The sequence below is a fragment of the Falco cherrug genome, chromosome 8 (genome assembly GCF_023634085.1).
Source record: "Falco cherrug isolate bFalChe1 chromosome 8, bFalChe1.pri, whole genome shotgun sequence".
In the NCBI taxonomy this organism is placed as follows: Eukaryota; Metazoa; Chordata; class Aves; order Falconiformes; family Falconidae; genus Falco; species Falco cherrug.
Genome location: NC_073704.1, coordinates 37,266,863 through 37,288,641, shown reverse-complemented (window position 1 = coordinate 37,288,641; position 21,779 = coordinate 37,266,863). Strand labels below are relative to the sequence as shown.

General features: G+C 40.1%; 1 protein-coding gene across 1 annotated transcript in view; it reads left to right on the top strand.

Annotated features, from left to right (window-relative positions):
- Positions 1-21,779, top strand: part of LOC102057892 (von Willebrand factor D and EGF domain-containing protein-like) — a 185,830-nt gene that overhangs the window by 141,992 nt on the left and 22,059 nt on the right. Inside the window, exons 22-25 of the mRNA XM_014285420.3 lie at positions 4,064-4,159; positions 4,930-5,025; positions 7,970-8,065; positions 9,663-9,758. Coding sequence (XP_014140895.2) covers positions 4,064-4,159; positions 4,930-5,025; positions 7,970-8,065; positions 9,663-9,758 — 384 coding nt within the window. The remainder of the gene's footprint in view (positions 1-4,063; positions 4,160-4,929; positions 5,026-7,969; positions 8,066-9,662; positions 9,759-21,779) is intronic.

Genomic DNA, 21,779 nt, shown 5'->3' with positions numbered 1-21,779 from the left:
TCTGGCAGTATGTGGGAAAGATATAGGGACACTGTCCAGAATAGTCTCTCATCAAGTTATGGATCATGTGCTTCAAAAAGCCGAGGTGATGCCTTTGAGCAGTGTTCTGTTCAACCTTTCCACATCTGATTTTGCAGTTTTCTATACTACCCCTCAAGTCATGTCTTTCCCAAAGACCTTATCTATTCACTTATTCTTTGTACTAGAGCTCCTCTATAACTTTGACTATCCCTGTCACCTTTTTCTGCATCTTTGCCACTTCTACTATATCTTTTCTGAGCTGGGCGATCAGACCCAGGCAAGGTGTTTAAGATGCAGCTCACCATGCATACAGACCATGATAAAGTCTGGCATTTTGTGCTCTGCTCATTTCTTAACAATTCTTAACACTTTATTTGCTTTTTTGACTGCAGATGAGCACTCAGCTGACATTTCACAAAACAAAGTTCATTAGTACAACCTAACCAGAACCATTGTCTGCATTTGTATTCCAAATTTATTCAGTCAAGTTAATCTTGTTAATTTTCTATTTGCTATGATGGATATTTATTTCATAACTGGGTTCCAGACTGCTGGACTGTATAAATATGCCTACGATTTATTTTAATTGCACCAATACATGTTTAAACCCTATGCTTTATTTCCTTTATCTGTGTATCTTACATGCAAAAGAAAGGCTCCAGTCCACAACATTTCAAAAGGAAAGCCAATAACCTGACAACTTTCTTTTCTGTTTTTTCCCTCTCATATGCTGCACATATTCAAACATCATCTGTACATTTAGGAAATCAGATTAATGCATCTTTGAAAGAAAATAAATAACGCACAGTGATTGCATGAGACAAGGTAGACTATGTTCCTTCCAGTGAAGTTTGTCCTGACCTGACTGGTTTTCCAGTTTTTAAATGGAACTGCAGGTGATGCTTTCACACCTCTGAGCCTTGCTTCAGTGGCACATGCCCAGGACCTCACGTGGCAGACAACACAGGGAGTTTACTCACTGTTGAGATGTTAAGCAATAACTCTGTCCTGGAAGGCATTTGCTGATTAGGCTATGGAAAATGGAGGGAGCAACACAGCATCTGGTATTCCTGAGCACCCCCGAAGTTATCGTAAAGAAACTTATAAAAAGTGCATGATCTCATTTTGATGGAAAAAAGAAGTTTGGAGATATTTCCCAAAAAGGTCTTTCAAAGAAAACAATAATGGACTTCTCCATTTTCACCTCCAGATTTTAAATTATAAACATAAACATACATACATTTGACAGCAAGATTGACCATTTGCAGCAATGTTTTCCTCTTTACTGTTATTTTATACCACCCAAAACTGCTTAGTATAAAAACACTGCAATATCTTTGTACAATTTAGCAAATGCTTATGGAAAAAAATACTCATTCCAGGAGATGAAAGATAGAGCTTTTGGAAAAGACGTTGACACAAACAGTATATTTCTATTATAGAGGGAAATGTCTTTTAGGTGAATATTACTCTTGCTCTCACGTTGCAGCCACCATTCAGTTTTTATCTTTTGCTGTTCACCAGTAATAGAATAGTTTTAAACATTTTACTACTAAATGTCACCATAAGAGCTGAATGTTTTAATATCCAAAATACCATGTTCTCTTCTGGCAGTTCAGATGCATCTTGGAATGTGTAAAGGCCAGATGGAAAGTACGTTATTCAAACGGACACGTTCATTTTAAGTGCTACATACAAAACATGCTGAAATAAAGCATAATAGGTATGAATGTCACTTTGCTTGGCATAGCACTTCCTTTGGCACCTGAAGGCTTATGCAACCATTGTCCCATAGGAAAGGCAATCACATTTCACATACTTCAAAAAGAGTGGTACATTTTTCCCAGGTTTCATGTTTCCCTGTCTCCATGCAAAGAATACGAACCACTTCTACCTACTGTTAATTTGTATTTGGAAAGGAATCCCTTTATAACCAGGTCCTGTGCTTACCCAAACCCAGAGGAGGGGAGATGTTCCAGATGGACATGTGTACAGCAGACGGGTCAGCACCCTCCTTTCAAAGCCCTACACCCACTATGGACTTCAGTGAGATCTAGCGTGGGCTCCCAAACACGAGTTGTGGCTTACAAATATAGTACTGCAATTTTAAAGGAATAAAATAATTGTTGGAAAACAGCTTCAGTTTCTTTCCCTCTCTTCAACTTTCTATTTCATCACGGAGTGCTACCTGCTGTTCACCCTAATAGCACGAGATCCTGAACTGCTGCTACCAGTGGCTGAGTTAGAAAAACTTTGGTAAAGTTTGACATTAACTGCTTAAATGGGTCTAAATAAAATCTGTTTAGCTGTCCAGACAATGCTGATGTGGTTAGTTGGGGTTTTTTTTTCTCACACACGTACACCTCAAATTTCAGCTAAACACATGCTGAACTGCAAATGTCTAAACCTTATAGCCCATCACATCAAAACTAAATTTAACTTAATGAAATTCTTAACATGTATAGTGTGAATCTAAACTACATCTAGTGAGTTTTCTCTTCTCGGCATGCCCAATCCTAAAGTAATCTTCATGCAGCATTGAAAATTTCACAGTTAAAACTGTATGGTAATAGCAAACATAAACACTGAAGTACCTGAAAAGCACATCTAATACCAAGTATATTTCTTGAAGTTATTGGTGTCAAAAAAGTTTATTTCAAGGTAGCTTCTTGGGGCTTGTCTTTTTCAATGCAATTGGAAAATGTGTGGTGGCTTTCATTACTTTTTTTGGATGGCAAAGTTCATATGCAATGGCTTTACCTGAAGGCTTGGTGACAGTCACAAGAGGTGAGGGGGAATTCACCACGTGAACTTCGTTTAAATTATGTGGTGCCACAAGTATTTTTCCTTCATTTAGCTTTCCAATTACACAGTCCATTTTCCAGTTTTAAGAACAGAATGTGGTACATTATGGGCTTTTCCCCTTGTAACAACACTTAAAATGAGAGATGCTTTGTTTCAGATCTCTGAATTAGCTTCATTTTGCATTTTCCTTGGAATAACCTTGCTTAGCTTCATTATAAAGACAAAACTCTGCCAGCAAAGTGTGCCAAAGTACATCTTTCTCTATATTCTCTTCCCAAGCACAAGGGAAGATATTTTTCATTCTGTTATATGAGGTGGCTTTTTTTTCTGAAGGCGTAAGAGCCAGCTGACACACATGCCTTGCACTGCTCCTGCATGCAGCACTTCTTCTTCTTCTTCGAGTGTCAGTGGTCGTCTTCTACCTTCACTGGCCTTCTCCTCTCCCGTGTTTGGTATACGGAGCTCCCTTTTATCAGAGAACAGCAAACAGAAGTGTTCATGACATCAGATATCAGGTACCTACCTTAGATGTTAGGTTTAAGAGGCTAAACCTTCCAGGTGCTCTGCACAATAAAGCCATTAGGCTCATAACAATCAAAGCTTAAAACCAAACAGATGCCTTCAGCAGATAGCCTGTTCCAGGAGCTGCGGCACTTTCCAGCTGTACACAATACACCTGCTCATCCTCTTTCTTCCACAGAATGACATTGCATATTGCAGCATGTCAAGAAATCCTTATTTAACTTGCTGCTTTGTCTGCAGACCCCACACTACTTAGTAAACATTCAAATTGTTGCTTAAACGTTTGTCATTTTGCTGACAAATTCCCATCTAACTATTTTCTATAAAGAAAAAGCACTTCATCTTTGCTTTAGTGTACCTTCTGGCACCTGTTAAGGCTGACTGAACATCCACAAGGTAAATTGGTAAAGGGATGGGCAAGGTTTCAGTATCAACTATTGAACTTAAACTTCAAAACTACATACTTAAAAACGTGCATGCTGAGAAATTAAATATTATAGTGTTAAAATCATTCCCTTGCAGACATTATATAGCTACTTGTTAGTGCTGTATTACTAATGTGATACCTACTTTTATCCTGCAGTGTTTTCCTTGGCCAAATTAGTTGTTGGATTAATAAAATGGTATGGGAAAAGTAGTAACAAGCGTTGTGCTCATAACCACACAGAAAGTAATATTTGAATTGTATTTTATTTCTCATGTTTTATTCTGGCAGTGCAATGCGATCCACCATGTGAGCATGGAGGAACTTGTCTATCTCAAAATACTTGTTCTTGCGCTTATGGATTTGTTGGACCTCGATGTGAAACAAGTATGTATGAACTCATTCAGGCTTTTTTCCTCATTACATATTTGGATTTGCAGAAAACTAGAAGACAAAAAATTTTTTTTTTATTTTTCTGTATTTCCCCTTAAAATGATTGACCTCAGCAAGGAAATCAAAGCATAATATATTGAAGTACTACAGTACCTAAACTATTTCAGAGCATACATTTACCAGCGGTGCAGTTGTATTATGTAAAAACATGCACATCTATATCAATTTTTCTGCATAACAATGCCTCTGGAAAAACAAACAAACAAGCAAAAATGTCCATGTCATCCAGAGTAACTTTTATGAAATTCAAGGTTATGTGAGTGAATGCAGTAATACTAATTTTGAGAACACAAAAAGGCAATCATACCTATTAGGAGTCACGTTACTGTGCAATACAAGTTATGAAAGAGGTTCAATAAAGAGAGCATCTGGGGAAAAAAATCAGCCTTCATACCCTTCTACGTTAGCTGAATGGCAAAACATATGCAGTTCCATTATTACAGTCCTCACTGCTCATTTAAATATCAGGTCGCCTTTGACAGGGCTATAATTCTATCTCTGAACCAGAGTAGCTAGAATGCTTAAAAAGCAAGGAATTTTAGATGCAAGACGTCTGGTAGAGAAAGAAATCCAAGGAAAGGGACAGATCATCCATCAGTTTACTTCTTTAACTCATACCATTAGTTATTTGCTGTGATAGACCAGCTTTAGGATCTGCATCATTATTACTGAAATGAGATTTTGATCCTCTGCGTATTTTCCAGTGGTGTGTAACAGACACTGCCACAATGGCGGGGTCTGTGTGTCGCCAGACGAGTGCAAATGCAGAAAGGGATGGAGCAGCCCTTCTTGCGAAACGGGTAAGAGGTTAGAAATGACTGGTCTCTCATGTCTTTTGCTGCCTGACATCCATGTGGTTCTCACAACTCAGCAGTCAGACTTGAAATTGCTTGAAGAATTAAATCACAAGAGCAGGAAACCTAGTAAAGGGCAAAACCTTGGAAGTCTTTGAGTTTATGTAAGTACTCATAAGTGTATATGTTTATCTAAATCTCAGGATCACTCAGAGGAAACCCACAAACAAAACCTTTTTGCAGCTTTTTAAGCTTGTGTGATTCTGGAGTTTATTTTTAGCATGTGGCAAAAATAAATACATTTAAAAAGCTCTTCACCATTTCAGAAGTTACAGCCTTACTAGGTGGCTTCTGCAAATGAGAACAATTCTCACTGGGACTTTGGAGATAGCGTTGATTTTCAGTCTCAGCTGCCGTGGACATAACCTCAGTCTTTGCTGGTCTTGTTCACGGATTGCCCCGCAAGGGCAGGGACGAGGGATGTGCAGCAATCCGCATTGCTCGCCACCTGTGCACCTTCCCGTTTTCATTGCTTTGAACCCTATGCATTTCCCTCAAGGTACTTTGGTGGAGTAGAAAAAAAAAGTTTGGCTTTTGTTGAGTTTTAATGGCATGCCGTCAAATCTGAACTTAAAACACAGCTTATGGAGACAGCAATAGAAGGAGGCCAGTTTAAGTTAGGATAAGAACATAAGCAAGCAAACATGACTTCTGCTGCGAAGTTAGCGACTATCCATACGCACTTCTAGTACTGCATAGTCTAAGGAACAAAAGCAAACTTAGAAAGCTAAGCTGTTGGAAACTGAGACTGACTACTCCGATTTTTGTGGTCCAGTTCCTGGGTTCAGCTTTGCCATCCCAGAAGATGGCTTGTGACTGTGCAAGACAGAACAAAAGCAAGTTTGCAAGGAGAGCGTAACTGTTCACCCCCTAACGTTAAACATCCTGCTACTGCCAGAATTCACTCTGCTCCTCCTGCCTGCATCTCGTACTCACAGAGTACCTACAAAAGGCATCCACAGAAGTGTGCATGCGCAGGGAAAAGCCACCTCCACCCATCAGTACAAAATGACGAGGTGAGGATTGGAAGTAGATACCTATTTCTAGTCAGGATTCCTAGTTTTGAACCCTCTTTTGAATTGATACAGCTCAGACCTTCCCCCCAGGGTCTAAGCACTAAAAGCTGGAGTACGTATTTTTCTTCCAAAGGCAGAGCAACTACAGCACTCACCTGGGACAAGGCATGCAAAATAGTGACATGTTAAAAGCAGCAAGAATGAGGAACACCTTAATCAGTGCCAAACCTCAAGGCTATGGAGGCAGTGTGCCTCTGCCATGGTGAATGTTAAATGACTAGGACACCTCCAGCCTACATTACCTTCGCTGGCAGGTGAGAGATGTCATTTTAACCTCCATCTCCTGGAGACTGCTCTTCCTGTAAGTGTTGAAATGACAAACCTATTGAAGACACATAAATTAACCAGGCTAAGATCCATGGTAAATGACTGGGATTGCCTCGAGCTATTCTGGTTCCCACTATCTCCTCTTTTTCCTGCTGGAGATTGCTCTTCTTGAGTTCTGCAAATTTATATTGGGGTGGCTTTAAACAGGATTATTCCAAGAGGAGGACAAGCAACAGCAGCAGAAGCAGTAATTTCCAACCCAGAGCAACAGCAGCAGGATTTGTTTGTCTGCCAGTACCTCGGGTGGAAGGCTCACCTCTCCAGCACCATTTCATGTGCACTACACAGAGTATTTTGTGGATACTGTTGTGGTTCCTCCTCAGGTGATATGACAGGCATCTCTGGATGAACTCAGATAGAGGAGAGAAAAAAAAAAAAAAAAAAGGACTCAAGGCACGTTAAGGCACTTTACCAATGGAAATACAAACACTGACAGAGTGTGGACATCTGTTAACTAGCTAGAATAATAGGGCAACAAATCCAAATTCTCCATTAGCAAGGAACGAAGTCCATTTTGACTTCAGAAGTTATTGCTGTTTATTCAGAAAAGCTCTCATCTAGACTACAATTTCACTTTTTTTTCTTTTCCCAAATTGACATTTTATTTCTCCTTTAGTTCATCGGAAACATTTTAGTGACTCTTAATTTATTTAAGATTAAATGTATTTAATTTATTTAACGGGCTACTCTGTGAAATACTGGAAGACAAAGGGAATAGAAGGAGAAAGACTGCTTTAAAGTGTCGCTCTGCTTTACAATGAAAACTTTATCAGATTCCTTATTCTTCACACACTAACTTCCCAACTAAACTAATCTGCAATTCTAATATTTTTCCTTTTTTTTCAACAGTCAGGTACTTGCTGCATAGAAATATGCAAGCCTGTTTAATTCCTAATGCCTATTACATCATTTACAGTAATAACAGATAAATAAAGAAGCAAAGGGAGCTCAGCCAGTGGCTTTGTTGGTGGTGCACGAGCCAATATGTTGCTGGAAGCGGCATTTAAATGAGACAGAACAAAGGGAGGTTTTGTGGTGCATAACTCTTCAACTTCGCAGAAATGCCATGATGGTCTGCTGCACTCAGACAAAGCAGCAAATGGTTAATATCTCATCTCCAGGTTATCCAGGCTCTGAGCAATGTGACTGCATTTTACTACCTTGGGATCGTGTTTGGTGAGGATGCTGCAATGGAAGCAAATGAACTGTACAAATCAAAGGAGGACATCAGAAATAAACTATTAAATTATATTTTATTTCATCCCCCAAGCTATGCTAAAACACCACTGAAACGCTCCCACTGTGTCGACAATGAATAAATACTGCAGCACAACTGACCAGCAAGGACTGTGTGAAATTTATCACAGTATTATTAGAATTGTTTAGTCCAATGACATGTGCAGCAACAAAAGAGAGCCTACTATAAAAAAAAAAAAAAAAAAGAAAATTATTAGAGGTTCACAGAGTTGTCTTATATCCACATACAGCCATGTGCAATCCTGTGTGCTTGAACGGAGGAATCTGCGTACGGCCAAATACGTGTACATGTCCTTACGGTTTCTATGGGCCACAGTGCCAGAGAGGTAAGAATGTTCTATTTATCATCTTGATAAAGGATTCAGGCTTAAAATATAAACAGCAGCCTATATCATTACCTGCCCCTGCATGAAGTATATCCAGAGACTTTCCTTGCCATAACTCCCTCTGTGCTATTTTGATGTTATAGTCTGTCGTCAGTCTGCATTATATTGTTCTTAATGGTATATGTGAAGGAGTAAGCATTTATGATGACATTAATGATAACTAAACAATTAATCTAAAACTGTCTGAAGCCAGTGATATTACTAATTAGCAACTATTCAATTAATCGTTAAAGCATGGCTCTTCATTCATTTTGTGAACTCTATATTGTGCACTTAATGCATTTCAGAGCCAGATGATAATTTGTCTTCAAATGGGGCTCACAATATCACCTACTTGACCATCCCAGAGTGTAATGGATGGAAGACTTCTACAGAACTTCTTCAGATCCCCGCTCAGAGATCTGATCAAATATTGCTCTGCCAAACATAGAGTGGGACCTGGTTTTGGGTCCCTGTCCTAAAGGGGAGAGCTCTAAGCTAAGGCTAACAGTATCTTGGGCTTCTTGCTCACTTTGTGCTGCAGAAGTCAAATTAATGAATGCTTTAACTACCCACTAGCTCAGGCAGAATAGACAGGAACTTATGTTTAGGACTCAAATACCTGGGAGACCCCTGGTCATTTTTTGAGCATGGCTCTAATAACCCCTCCTGAATCTGGGAATGTAAATACACTCTTTCTACCAAACCTAAACTATCTCAATAAGAAATTTTCTTTTTTCTTTCCCTCATTCTTTTGTTTCCTTGGAGTTCCTAGATGAATGCTATTCCAATGCATATTTTTACAAGTGAATGATTCACACACAAAAATCTAATTGCAAATGGAGCTTGCTGGAAGCTCTTTGGGTTTGTGATGCTGGGGGTAAAGGAGAGAATGAAAATGATACAGACTCTGTAATTTGATGCTCATTCTTTTCAGGTTCAACATGGAAGGTGATTTTCAACATCTAGGTGATTTGAAATGTTTATCCTTGTTATGGTTTAGACAGAACTAAAGTTGAAAATGAATATCCACATTTGTAGGATATGGAAGTGATGGGGGAGGTAGTGGATGAATGCAGAAGAAAAGCAAAGCCCTTCCTTCAGCTTCATTGAGAAAGGGGGAGAGATAGCACCAAAGCCAAAGCAAAGCCCTTCCTTCTGCTTCATTGAGAAAGGGGGAGAGAGAGCACCAAAGCCAAGCTTGCAAATATCAAACACCAATCTACAGTGGAAGTGCAGAAGCCCTTGAAGAAGCATTTTAGTTAGAGTGTTAAAAACCCAAGAGATTCTCCAGAATACAGACCACTTAATTGCAGGTATCTAAAAGAGACCCTTAGGTGCTAGGAGTTCTTTCCACAAACAAGGGAGAATCAGGATCTCCAGCTTGGCATCTGCTCAAATCACCCTTTGGAGAGACACCTTCTCTACCCCGATTAAAGAAAAAAGCCCCTGCAGACAGGCCTCCCATCACAGACACCTGAATAAGGAGCCTGAATTTAGGCAACATTGATCCCCTGTGTGATTTCAGTGCACAAAATGTTTGCTTTCCTTTCACTAGCTGTTTGCATCCCCCCTTGTAAGAATGGTGGTCACTGTGTTCGGACCAATGTGTGCTCCTGTACCGAGGGCTACACTGGAAGAAGGTGTCAGAAAAGTAAGTTACAAACTTCTCTTTGTTTTCCAATGTCCTCTGACTCACGAACAGCTTCTCTCCTTATTGTGCATGTTCAACAGAATATTTAGTCTGCATTTATGCCATGATCTCTTATATTTCTATCAGGACACATTTAGCACTACATTATGTCTAAAATCAACTTGTTATTTAGAATAGCATTAAGTCAAGTCAGTGTTGGGAGTAGAACATTTTACTAGAATCCTCTTTAAGCATTTCAGGCATTTAGAATGAGTAATCCTTCTACCTGGAGATGGATTCATTTTTTTGCATTAAAGATTTTTGGTTGAAAAAGCCAAAGGTATAGTAGCTGACTGGGATCCTTAAAATATTAGAACATCATACCTCTAGCTTAATTAAGACAGTTGGTTAATAACACTTCAGCCTTGTCTTTGTTCTTGTCACTGAAAAATCCCTCTTCACCTTGGCATCAGTTTCAATACTCAACTCTTCTATTCTTCTGGGGAAATAGGTTATTTTGGCACTTTGTCAGACTCTATTGCTCAACAAAATCTGTCACCCAGGGAGTTTAGGATATGTATGTGTCCTGGCTTCAGCTAGGACAGAGTTAATTTTCTTCCTAGTAGGTGATCCAGTGTTTTGGATTTAGGATGAGAACAGTGTTGATAACACACTGCTGGTTTATTTGTTGCCAGGTAATGTTTATATTAAGTCAAGGACTTTTCAGCATCTCATGCCCTGCCGAGCAAGAAGGCTGGAGGGGCAGAAGAAGCTGGGAGGGGACACAGCCAGGACAGATGACCCAAACTGGCCAAAGGGATATTCCATACCATAGAACATTGTGCTTAGTATAGAAACTAGGGGGAAAGCTGGCTGGGCACTGGTCAGCAAGTAGTGAGCAACTGCATTGTGCATCTCTTGCTTTGTATATTCTAATTCTTTTATTCTTATCAGTATCATTATCATTATTACTTCTATTATTGTTTTCTTCCTTTTCTGTCCCATTAAATTGTCTTTATGGCAACCCACAAGTCTGCTCGCTTTTACTCTTCTGATTCTCTCCCCCATCCCACTGGCAGGGGAGTGAGCGAGTGGCTGTGTGGGGTTTCATTGCCAGCTGAGCTTAAACCCCGACAGTATGTGAAAACTTTTTTTTATTATTATTATTTCTTAACCAGTTTGAAATTGGCAAAAGGGGAGCTGTGAAAACAACCATTCTTGGCAGGAAGAATCTGTATGTTTCCAGAGCACTTTATGTCTCTCGCACACAGAGAAAAAAAAGCTAGTAAAAAAATTCCTTCCAGCAACAAAAGCCTTCTCAATCCCCGCACTCCTCTTCTTCAGCAGGCAGAATCACAATGCACAGTTCTGCCTGGCTGCAAAGTACACAATTGAATAGTCTGTTCTGGCAGGAACAAGCTGGAGGGAAGAAAGGAGGAAAAAACCTTATGCTTGGCATCTTGTTTTTGAGGTTAGGGAACATTAGAAAAGCGCTGTTTCCAGCTTTACACATACTACCACGTCTCCAGACAGATCAAGGAAAAAAGAGGCGATCACGACTGCAGCCTCGCAAAGCACTCCCCTAAATTTTCCAACTGCTACCAACACGCAGCACCACTTTCGAAAAGTTTATGAGGTTTTGTTGCCCAGCTTGGTATAATCTTTTTCCAAGAAGTTTTCTGGTATAATGAAAACGGGGTTTTTCTGCCCAATCTCAGCCTCCATTCTACCTCAACTACCATTATATAGTCTGATTTATTTAGCCTAGCATTATAAAAACTTAGATAAAGGACCTATGTCTGTAATGAATGAAGAGAAACATGATTAAGTAGAAGGCAAATACTACTATTCACTTACTCTTACTGGCCACTGACTGTTAATAGGTAAAAAATGTTGAGTAACGTGTTTCTTTTTCCTTGCTTAAAATCAACTGCACATGGAATGACTGTCATGAGCCACAGAAAGAAATAGGTTATTCACAAGGTTTTCACACCAAGCGGTGGCTATAACAGCTGTATGTCTTATCACCATTGTCATATGAAATAGCTTCTCTCTTCTTTGCTGGAGGATCCAGGTTTCTCCGCTTCTCTGGAGCAAAGGACTGCAGGACACATGGCAGAAGAAAGTCTCAGCTGACCTCTGCAAACCTTCCCCCACAAACTAAATGGAGAAAACCAGTACTCCCATCAGCTGGAGGCTTCTCCCAGTCCCATACATCTCAGAGTTCCAATGCAAAAGGCATTTCATACCTTTTTCTAGGCATGATTTTATATCGTTTTCAACCAGACATTGACCTGATTGATGGATTGATGAACATATGTGGCATACACTTAAAGGCTACGAGTAATGTAGACACATGCTCCTAACTCTTTTACACATACACACATGAAAAAGTGGAAAAATAAATTCCTAGCATGAAGAAGTTTCACTACTCGACCCCTTTTTCTTAAATAAAACATATAAAAAATACCACAACATCCATTTGATGTTCCAAAAAGAACTAATATATCATGTAGCTCATTCTGTCTCAGTTGCAGTGTCACTAGCACTATATATATATATATGTATTTATACATTTATCAATTTACTTTTGATAGTCCTGAAGTGACTTGGGCCACTGACTCTAGATATGAGAGCAGTGCCATGGGTTGTGTGGCTGAGTGCTCAGAAACCCAGCTGGGAGGCGACCCACACAGTGCTTCTGCTAACCTTCCTAGGAAGGGCAGGGCAAGAAGGAATCAGAAAAAACCAGTAAATTTCTACCTTTACAGGGAGGGTTTTCTCTGGATTTGAGCATCTTTTCTGCTTGCTTTTAAGGACCTCACATAACCCAGCTGCACCCTGAGTAGCACAGGGTATTACAAATTGCACTGAAGTGTAATATCCTTACACAAAGAGTAAGGAAAAGACAGACGTATATGGCAATAGTAAAACTGTAATTAGATATAAAGTTTACTGGAAGTTTAGCACTTCAACAGCTTCCATTTGCATATCACCTGGGCAACATACCACATTTTCCAAGGAACCATGAGAGGTGAACCTATGGCTCAAATCATAGCTCAGTGGTGTCTAACCTGGAGCTGCCAGGTTACCCCACACTGAGAAACGTACAGGTGGCTTAGCCAAAATGAGGAGTGGGACAACGCCAAGAAAAACAATTCCTTGTGAATGGTTTTATCGTTATTTTCATTCTTCTTCGCTTTCTGAATATGAATGAGCTGTGTCTTGCATCCTTTTACACTTCTAGTACAGTTTCAAAAACAAGGCAGCTTTACCACGTACACTCACGTACTCACTCACACTGAATCTCTAATCTTAGAAATTCTGGGTGGGTGTTATTACCTGCCTAATAAAACTTATCAAGATAGAGCAAGTAAACTTAAGACTAAGAAAGGCAAGTCTGAAGAAGTTTCCTACCCATGTATTACATACAGAGCAGCCTCACATTTTTGATCTTTAGTTTGGGAAATTTCCTGTGAACCATAAAAACTGAGAAATAGTCTTTTCAGAAACTGATCTGAACAAAAATATTACCTTCCTGAACCTGCAGTGAATGCTTGAAATTGGCAGTCTTTTCATTTTTGTCATTGTTTATACATAGCAGTAGGCAGGTTTTGCACACTTACCTCTGAAACCTACTAATAATCATCTGAACCACGTGAGCAAACCTTCAGATTTCAGCTTTGGTATGCTCCGCAGCAGAGTTTAGAGCAAGGGGAAAATTCCCTGCCATGCACAGCCCTGATTACAGTAGTGATGCTCCAGTTTCCAGGCTCATGGTGCCATAACACACTTCTGGATGACCTCTTTGATGGAGCTACGTCAGGGAAGCCAGAAGCACTTGTATGCCCATCTTGGAGATAATTCACACATTAGGGTTGTTCCTAAGGTGTGAATCCAAGTGTCTTGCAATCCAGATGTAAGTAGCAGCTGGTCAAGTGGGACAGACATTTGTCCTTGTGATGAGGCAATAAAATAAGAATAATAATAGTTGTGGGTGTTTCTCCAGCAATTAAAGCTCAGAAGTACTTCTTTCATCTCAACAGATACCATAAAAAGGCACCTTAACATCCACAAGTGAAATAACTGAATAAAGAGCTCACTCTAATTGCATAATTGTGATAGCAGGTTTATGAAGTTTTTTCTAGGTAGAAACAGTGTTTAGAGGCAAAGATAAAAATCAGCCAAATCAGGTTTTTGGTCACTTACCTCTTGGATATTTTGGAATGTTTTCCACTGCTTTTAGACATTTCTCTTTCCTTCTTAATATCTCACCTGCACGGACAGAGAAACAAAAGCTTCTGTTTGCTTTTGGCAGCTGCAGATTCTCAATTGAAGGAGATAATTAAAACTAAGAGCCACAGCAGCCAATCAAAGACAGGTTATTTCTAAACCAAACCTAAACACACTCTTGGATGCCTTAGGATATTCACTTCTATCCCAGTACAGTTTGGCATTTCGGATACTCTCTGCCTGACACCCAAAAATGTGCAGGACAGAGCAGCACCACATCTTTGCCACTGGGGCTTCCTCTTCATTGCCTCCTCAGCGTACAGAGAAAGGCATTCAGCCTGAAAGTTTGTGTTTGTTTTGTACGTAAATAAACATCGTCTCAAAAAACCCCATGTAAATCAACAAGGTCTGATTGGCTGCCAGCTGAAATCGAAGGTTTGCCTGGTGTGCTGGCTGATAAATAAGCACCTGGTGATTATGCAAACCAGACACCCGCACCCAGGACGAGCGGGTGTCAGAGCTGACAGTGAAATGTGCGGTTATGCCTCAGCAATTGTATAACCTCGTATCCTCGCTCGCTACACATTGTTTTCGGTGTAATCAGTCTGGCTGAGTGGAAAGAGGCAAATGCTGGCAGTACCTCAAGATAAAATATATTTCTGAATCAACTTTGCATCAAACAAATGTACTCAGCATTAATACTAAAGAAAAGCTATTCACGTGTGGGTTTAAGTTCCCTTTTGAAAAATGTGCAGTTGTAACAATGCTGGCTATCACTCCTGTTCACGAGGCTTTAAAGCAGCGTTTACGCCAATTTCTACCACAGCCTTAAAAAAATTATAAACAAAACAAACTGATTAAGTTTCATTTATTTACGACATGCATTTTCATAGGACTGTTTTACAAACGGCTCTGAAAAAAAGGAAAATAAAAGCTGAGTTTTCTTATGAACGGTTGGAGCAAAGAGAAGGGGCGGGGGGGAAGAAGAGAGATTCACGGGACCACGCGTTTATCCCTTCTCCGCTGCTTCTAGCGAGTTCATCTCGGAGCGAAAAGGCAAGCCACAGCTCCCTCTGGAGCTCATCAGCAAGCAAAGGTCACAGGAGAACAGGGCTGAACATCCTTCTCCTCCTCCAGAACAGGAGGCACACCTGCAGCCTGCCCCGTGGCAGGGTACCTGCTCGCCCCCCCCTTGGCAGCCAGCTAGCTGCAGCGTGCCTACGGTTTAAAACAAAGAGCGTGTTTCGGCATGCATCTATTTCATTGCATCAGGCTGAATCCTGCCGACTTTCTATCACATAAATCATCATGCTGACATTGGGACTTTGCAGATTGGATCTCAAAGTTGGTAGATAACTGTTTCTCCATTTCAGTAATTCCTGCAGGCAGGATTTATAGCCAATACACAGTGCACAACATAACTCACGGTCATTCTTCCAGCTCTGCTTGCTCCTTTCCCTCTCCCCCTTCCTTTTTCCTTCCCGGTACCATGAGGACTTTACTTGCATGAGAGCTAGAGGCAAACTAATTGGAAATGTGAACACTGCGTTTCAAAGGCAGTTTTTGCTAAGCAATGTCACATTGTGAAAGTCACCAATTTCCCATATCCCAGCCTTCTCACGTAACGTTTCTGTAGATTACTGCCTTGCCAGCTGCAGAAGCAGGAAGTTTTACTGCTCAACAAAACAAACTTCTATGGAATTGTCATCTTGACAAGGGGTGATATAGTCTTTGGAATAACTTCAGGGTAGACAGATTGACTTAAGCTCTCTAAAATCAGCCAGTTTACAAAACAGAGGTCCAACGTCCCCTCCTACACAACTAAGCAGGGAACACTCCACGTATCTCATCTAAATGGATGGAGTAATAGTTTGCATTAGACTTGCTTTTCATATGTCAAGGAAGTGCTTAGAGGCAACAACTATTTGTCTAAGATTTCTGAATAGCCAATATCCTTGGACAGTGGGTGTTTGGAAATAAAGAGTTTCTCATAGCAGAGAGACTTGTAACTTACTGCTAAAAGCATTAGTTTTGCAACAGAAGCAGAAAGATAGGCAGGTTGGCTTGTTGACTGGTTGGTACACAGTCTGGAGACATAGGAAAAGGAAGCACTGGTCTCAGTTCTTACTTGATTTTCCAGCCCATGTAACAGAATAGGTTCATATTAGATGTCATCTTCCTTCCTTGGGCAGGAAATACAACGGAAGACAATGAAAAAAAAATAAAATCAGGGCTACTGTGGTCTTTCCCATTCAGCTGAACACAAGATGATCCATGCATCTTGCCTGGGGGGAACAGGGAGAGCTCGAACTACCCGGAGAAAAGCCAAACAGGAGACAATGACTCAAGAACAACCTGGTTTGTGGTCTGTTTTCACAGCAGTGCTCCTCTCTGCTCACTTGCAGTAAGGATTTGTGACAAAACCATTAGTTGGCCTTGCTTCAAAGCTAAATTTTGTTCATATAAGTAGCTGATGTATTATTTTAATAGGGGTCTTGAGTACATGCAGTTGTCTAAATTTATTTCACAGGAAGAGAGCAAGAACATTTCTGGGTAAGAACTGAATATATATCCTAAATAAACCCAAAAGTCTTATTAATTTTTTATTCATTCCATAAGCAAAACGTTCACAGACTAGAGCATGAATTTTACTATAGTAGAAAATCTACGTTTCGAATCAGTATTTCTTTACTTGTTTCTTAAAGGCACTAAAGAAGTGGTAGGTCTGCTGCTGTATGTAGAGACATACAGTACATAAAAAGGGCAGGGATTCCTGAATTACTGCATTTCTCTTGCAGTGGGCTTCCATGTGAAGATAACTGGTTTTTTCCACTAATTGATTTAAGAAACAAGGAAGAAAAAAAATGGGGGGGGTGTCTATTTTTAATGAAAATATTTTTTTAATGTCTCTGAAAAAAGGGGCATGGGATCTACCACTTGAAAAGCCCAGAGGACAGCAAATTCTGGAGAATAACATTGCCTATTTAGCCACAAAAACACCTTGGCAAGACAATCCTCTCGAGCATCAATTCCCAAGTAAGCCTTAGGTTACTTTCTAAAAGAGATAATAGCAGAATGACTAACAGATTAGTGCAGTGCCAATGCAGACAGTAACCCTCTTCTGTACCCCCTGACCAGGCTCCCACCTGAGGTCCTCGCTTTCCAGCTGGACCACAGTAGCCTGAGGCTCATCTTCTTGGCTTGAGACTGTGTCTCCCATGCCCCTGCTGTTCTCTTTGGTTACTTTGCCTGAATCTCCCTTTTCCTTTGTACAGATGAAAATAAAGCAAATTGCATCAAGCACAGGCTGAGCCCACTCAGCACAATGAAAACATGCCTAAATGGCAGGTCATACTGCAAGCACAGAAGCTGCAAAAATAATCAACAGAGGAGAACAACGTATATGAGAACCTTCTTTCACTTCTTAGTCAGGCATGACAAGAAAGCAGCTCAACAGAACAATTTATACACATGCTGCAACGCTTCACTGACCTAATAAAACACAGAGCATTCTTCAATGAAGAGAAAGTGTTACCAAACACAAGACCCTAACAAGATGGGAATATAAGCTGTGCTGAGAGTATACTTCACAATTCCCCACATTAATTATCTACTAACAGTTGCAAAGATGAGAAAAAAAGTTTAGCTATATTCTCTTCAAATTAATAGTGTTGGTATTGGTCTAAAACCAATCACTAAATGAGAAAAAGGTTTTGCTAATGATCTCAAAACACGTGCACCTGCACATGCTTATTTTGTTTATAGTGCCTTTCATTCTGAAAGATGCTGAAATGTTTTGTGGCTATCCAAACATCATACCACTGTATGTCTCAAAAGAGTTTCACTTGACAAGAGATAATGGGCAAAATGAAGATTGGGAGACCTAAAGGGAGAAATGTTTCTGTCCAAGGAGAGCACCGAGTCCCCTGTCTGTGTTGGGGTGACCATCCCTCATTGGTTTCCACAGCATCCTGAGGTTTAGGAGTCTTGCCTACCATACATTACCAGGGAATCTTTTGGAGGTACAGATGGAGAGATCAGGATCCTCTTTAAATGGTACCAAAAGTTATCATCTGATGAGAATGACATGACAGCAAACGAGCACAGTACATCACAAACCAACACTCAGAGTTTAGTCCAGCATCTCAGTAATTTTGCCATACATTATTATTTTTCCCGTTTTTCCTGAACTAATACCTAAACCAGATTTATTTCCTGTTTTAATGTCTCTAAAAGGCCCCATAGGTATATCAGAGTATGCATCAGAACAAAGAGCAGACATAATTAGGCAAAGCACTGGCATTGCACTATCTATATGGTCTACAATTTTTCAGAGCATTTTTTCTTCTCTAATGTGTGCTAGGTCATGCAAACTAACTCATATTGCTATACCCATGTAGTAAAGTGAATATATTATAAATGCAAACTGTCACCACACCCATCACAATTACATTTACAGCTCCCACTGTGTCTTGTAGTAATTTGTTCTCCCGCACTACATCCCTCAGAGGTTTCTACCAAATTATTTTTACTATTCAGAAAGGTAATTTATTGAAGAAATGCTTTGCATCTCTGTCAGAGATATGTGAAGCGAGAAATAGGGATGAGCAAACCTCAAAATGATTGGTAGCTTGATATGGATAAGGATCTAAATTTTAGAAGAACCTTGCACAAAAATTACAAACAATTTTATTACATGACAAGTATTCCTTCTTTTTAAAATTTAATCTGTGGCTATAATTACTGACATTCAGTGGATTGCACATCCGAGGGTACTCTGATAGACCTTAGAGAGAAAGTTATTTCTTTACTTACAAATCCAAATCAACATAGATGAGGAATTTCAGAGAAAAATCAAGCTCTGGAACAACATATGCGCCTAAAACTCAGCATGGGCAGAAGTAGTTTCTTACTGCCCTTGGAGGTAGAAAAAAGGGGACTAGAAATTGCTAGTGTCCCAAATCCATAACATGTTTTTCAGAGATATGTGCATCTGGGACCTTCACAGCAACAGATATATTGGTACATCCATCTCACTAATGATCTGTTGAGCATCAGTTATACCCTCTAAAGGGGAGAAGGACATTTTTTACCTCTACTAGTTCCTGCTAGTGTCAGGGCAGTAGAATCCACACAATGGTGCCCTTTGTTAGAAACACCCTTTTTGGCCAGAACACCCCCATTTTGTGATTCATTTTTTGAAAGGTTTAAAGATCATTCAGCAAGATCAAATCTTTATTTGGAACCTAGAAGCATCCAACCAATTGTTTCCTTACTGCAGTCAGGATAATGTTTCATTCGAGCAGCGCTGCTGGGATGCATAATGCATCCAGAGAGATGAGGAACCTTCTTTCCAGTCGAATAATTGAACCGTGCTATTTTTTGAAACTGCTGACCTGACCTCACAGTTCTCATCCTATGGAAAAGATCAGCAACATCCCTACGTTTTAAGGCTGCAGTCTCATGATTGTGCCGTTCCTGGCACAGACCTTCTGCTAGGTTTTTGTGCTTTATCAGTAGGTGATGTATATTACCTATAAACATTGGAAAAGGAGTAGAAGAGCCAGTTTTAACCCAAAACTCACTGCTTTCACATCTATGTGGTTTCATTTTTGTTCTCAGCTTAAGTTCTGTCATCTATATTTTCCTGACAAGACCAGTTGGTGTTATTTTTAAATCTGTCCCATGCTCTGCATCCTTACTGTGTCGTATCTCCCCAGCTACAGCTCTTTGTTTTTGAAAATGTCACACCAAATCAAGATAACCCCTAAGCAGAAGGGAGAAGAGGAACATTAAAACAACATGTACACATACAAAACCCAAAACTGCAACTGATCAAGCTTCCTGCTCCTCAAAAGAGGAGTAAACAAATCAAAATATGCGCTAGACCCACAGAGAAGCCAGTCCAAAACCAACACCAGCCAGAAATAAAAGCAGTGCCTGTGAATCCCAAATAAATGACAGCACAGGGGTGGTGATTTAAAGGACATGTTGAAGTCTGTATCTACCGGTAGGTGTTGTTTTGGCCGCATTTCTGTGTTCTTTGTTAGCAAGCTATAGCCTGATGCATTACCTTAGCTGGCCCACACAGATGTTACTGCTTGAGGCTATTTTCTCTCATCCCTCCGAATGCAGAATGCATCCGGAAGCAGGTCAATTTTCTTAGGTTCTACAGGGCACAAAAAAAAAAAAAACAAAAAAACACACAACCAAAAAATTTGTCTTGAAAACTACATCTTCTAATCAGCACTGCAGTGTGATGCACTGCCTCAGCAGCAGCATGGCTTAGGATACATGATGATAAGTAATTGTAATTTTTGCTTCAGAAAGAAATAGTCTGGGCAGTCTTTCTCAGGAAAAGACATGGATGTTCAGCTGTGGCGAGGCATGTTCCTGGAACATTGTACAGGATCCCTTTCTGCCTAGATTTTAGGAGCTTGATTTAATATTCCCTCTGTTTTAACTTTAAGAGGCTGGTGATGAAGACTGTCTTATTTCAACAAAACTACAGGCTTTTCGCTACTTATTATTACCTACTTCTAGAGAGAGAAGATGTAATGAGTTACTTGCATGAAAAGGTGGCTTAGGTTCAACCTGAAAAGTTTTTGTCTGCTAAACCACAGAAACAGCGGGAGCCTGAGGGAAATCTCTGACTTCTTTTAATCACTGTAAGATAATCAGCAGATACTGCTGGCTAATATCGTGACTGTTTGTTAGAATAAGAGATTACTCTCAGTTGCTTCTAGCACGTGCAGCCTGGCAAACCATGCCCAGTGCCCAGCTTTGCCCCCAGTCCCTTTGGTTTTCACAGCAGAGATATTTTGCTTGACACTGTATGTTTTAGGGGAACCGTTCCTGTAAATCAACAGCAAGAAGGGCAGGCAAAGGAAGACACTGGAATTGTAGGTGTCCATCAGTGGGGCTACGTACACCAGGAGGACCTACTTGACTTTACACACAAAATTCAAGGTGTTGGTTGCTTTTTTTCTTAGAATTTTAATGACCACTGGAAATATTTATTTTGCAGGAAGATTCTTCCCCTTGGCTGACAAAGCAAGAGGTCTGACTATCTTAAAGATGTTAGGGCTGAACAGTTGAACTATGGAGCTCCGTGGAGGTTGATAAAGAGTTGCAAGCAGCACTTCACTGGGTCAAGTCAGCCTAGAGGGGATAAGCTATGAAAAGGGTCACAGGAAATTTTAAGTGATTGTAAGGTCAAAACGCATTAAAGGCATCAAAGAGAAATAGCTGCTGCATAAAACAGAAAACTTAGTGACTTGAGAGTGCCTTTCAGTGCACAGAATTGCGTATATTTTGTATGATGTTCTGTTCAACACCTATGTTTTATCTTAGCACCTTCAGCTGCTTCTTACCTTATCAAAATCAGCCCTCGCCTGAAATACAACACATACTCATGCTTTTTCTCTAACCTGCATTATCACCTTCAACACAGGCTTACTTTATCTAACTTACCAGTTTTGGAAAACATAAGATGGAAGTCCTTTCTAGTTTTAAATAGTGGCCTTATAGAATTGTGGTGCATTATAGAACTGAGTAACTATATTGCATATGAAATTATGTGCTTCGGTTCTTACTGAAGAGCACGGAAATGTTGACACTGACAGCAAAGGGGGTGGGACTAAGGGTTTAGTAATACTGAGTGCTGGCAAGCTTGCACCCAGAATGTGTCGATAGTCCAGGACTCTCCCTACCCCCAGCGATGTACCCTACCAGACTGCTGCAATGGGAAATAATGTGTTTATATCTGTGTCATTAGGGCTAGTCCCCAAGGCAAGTGGAAAGCCTATC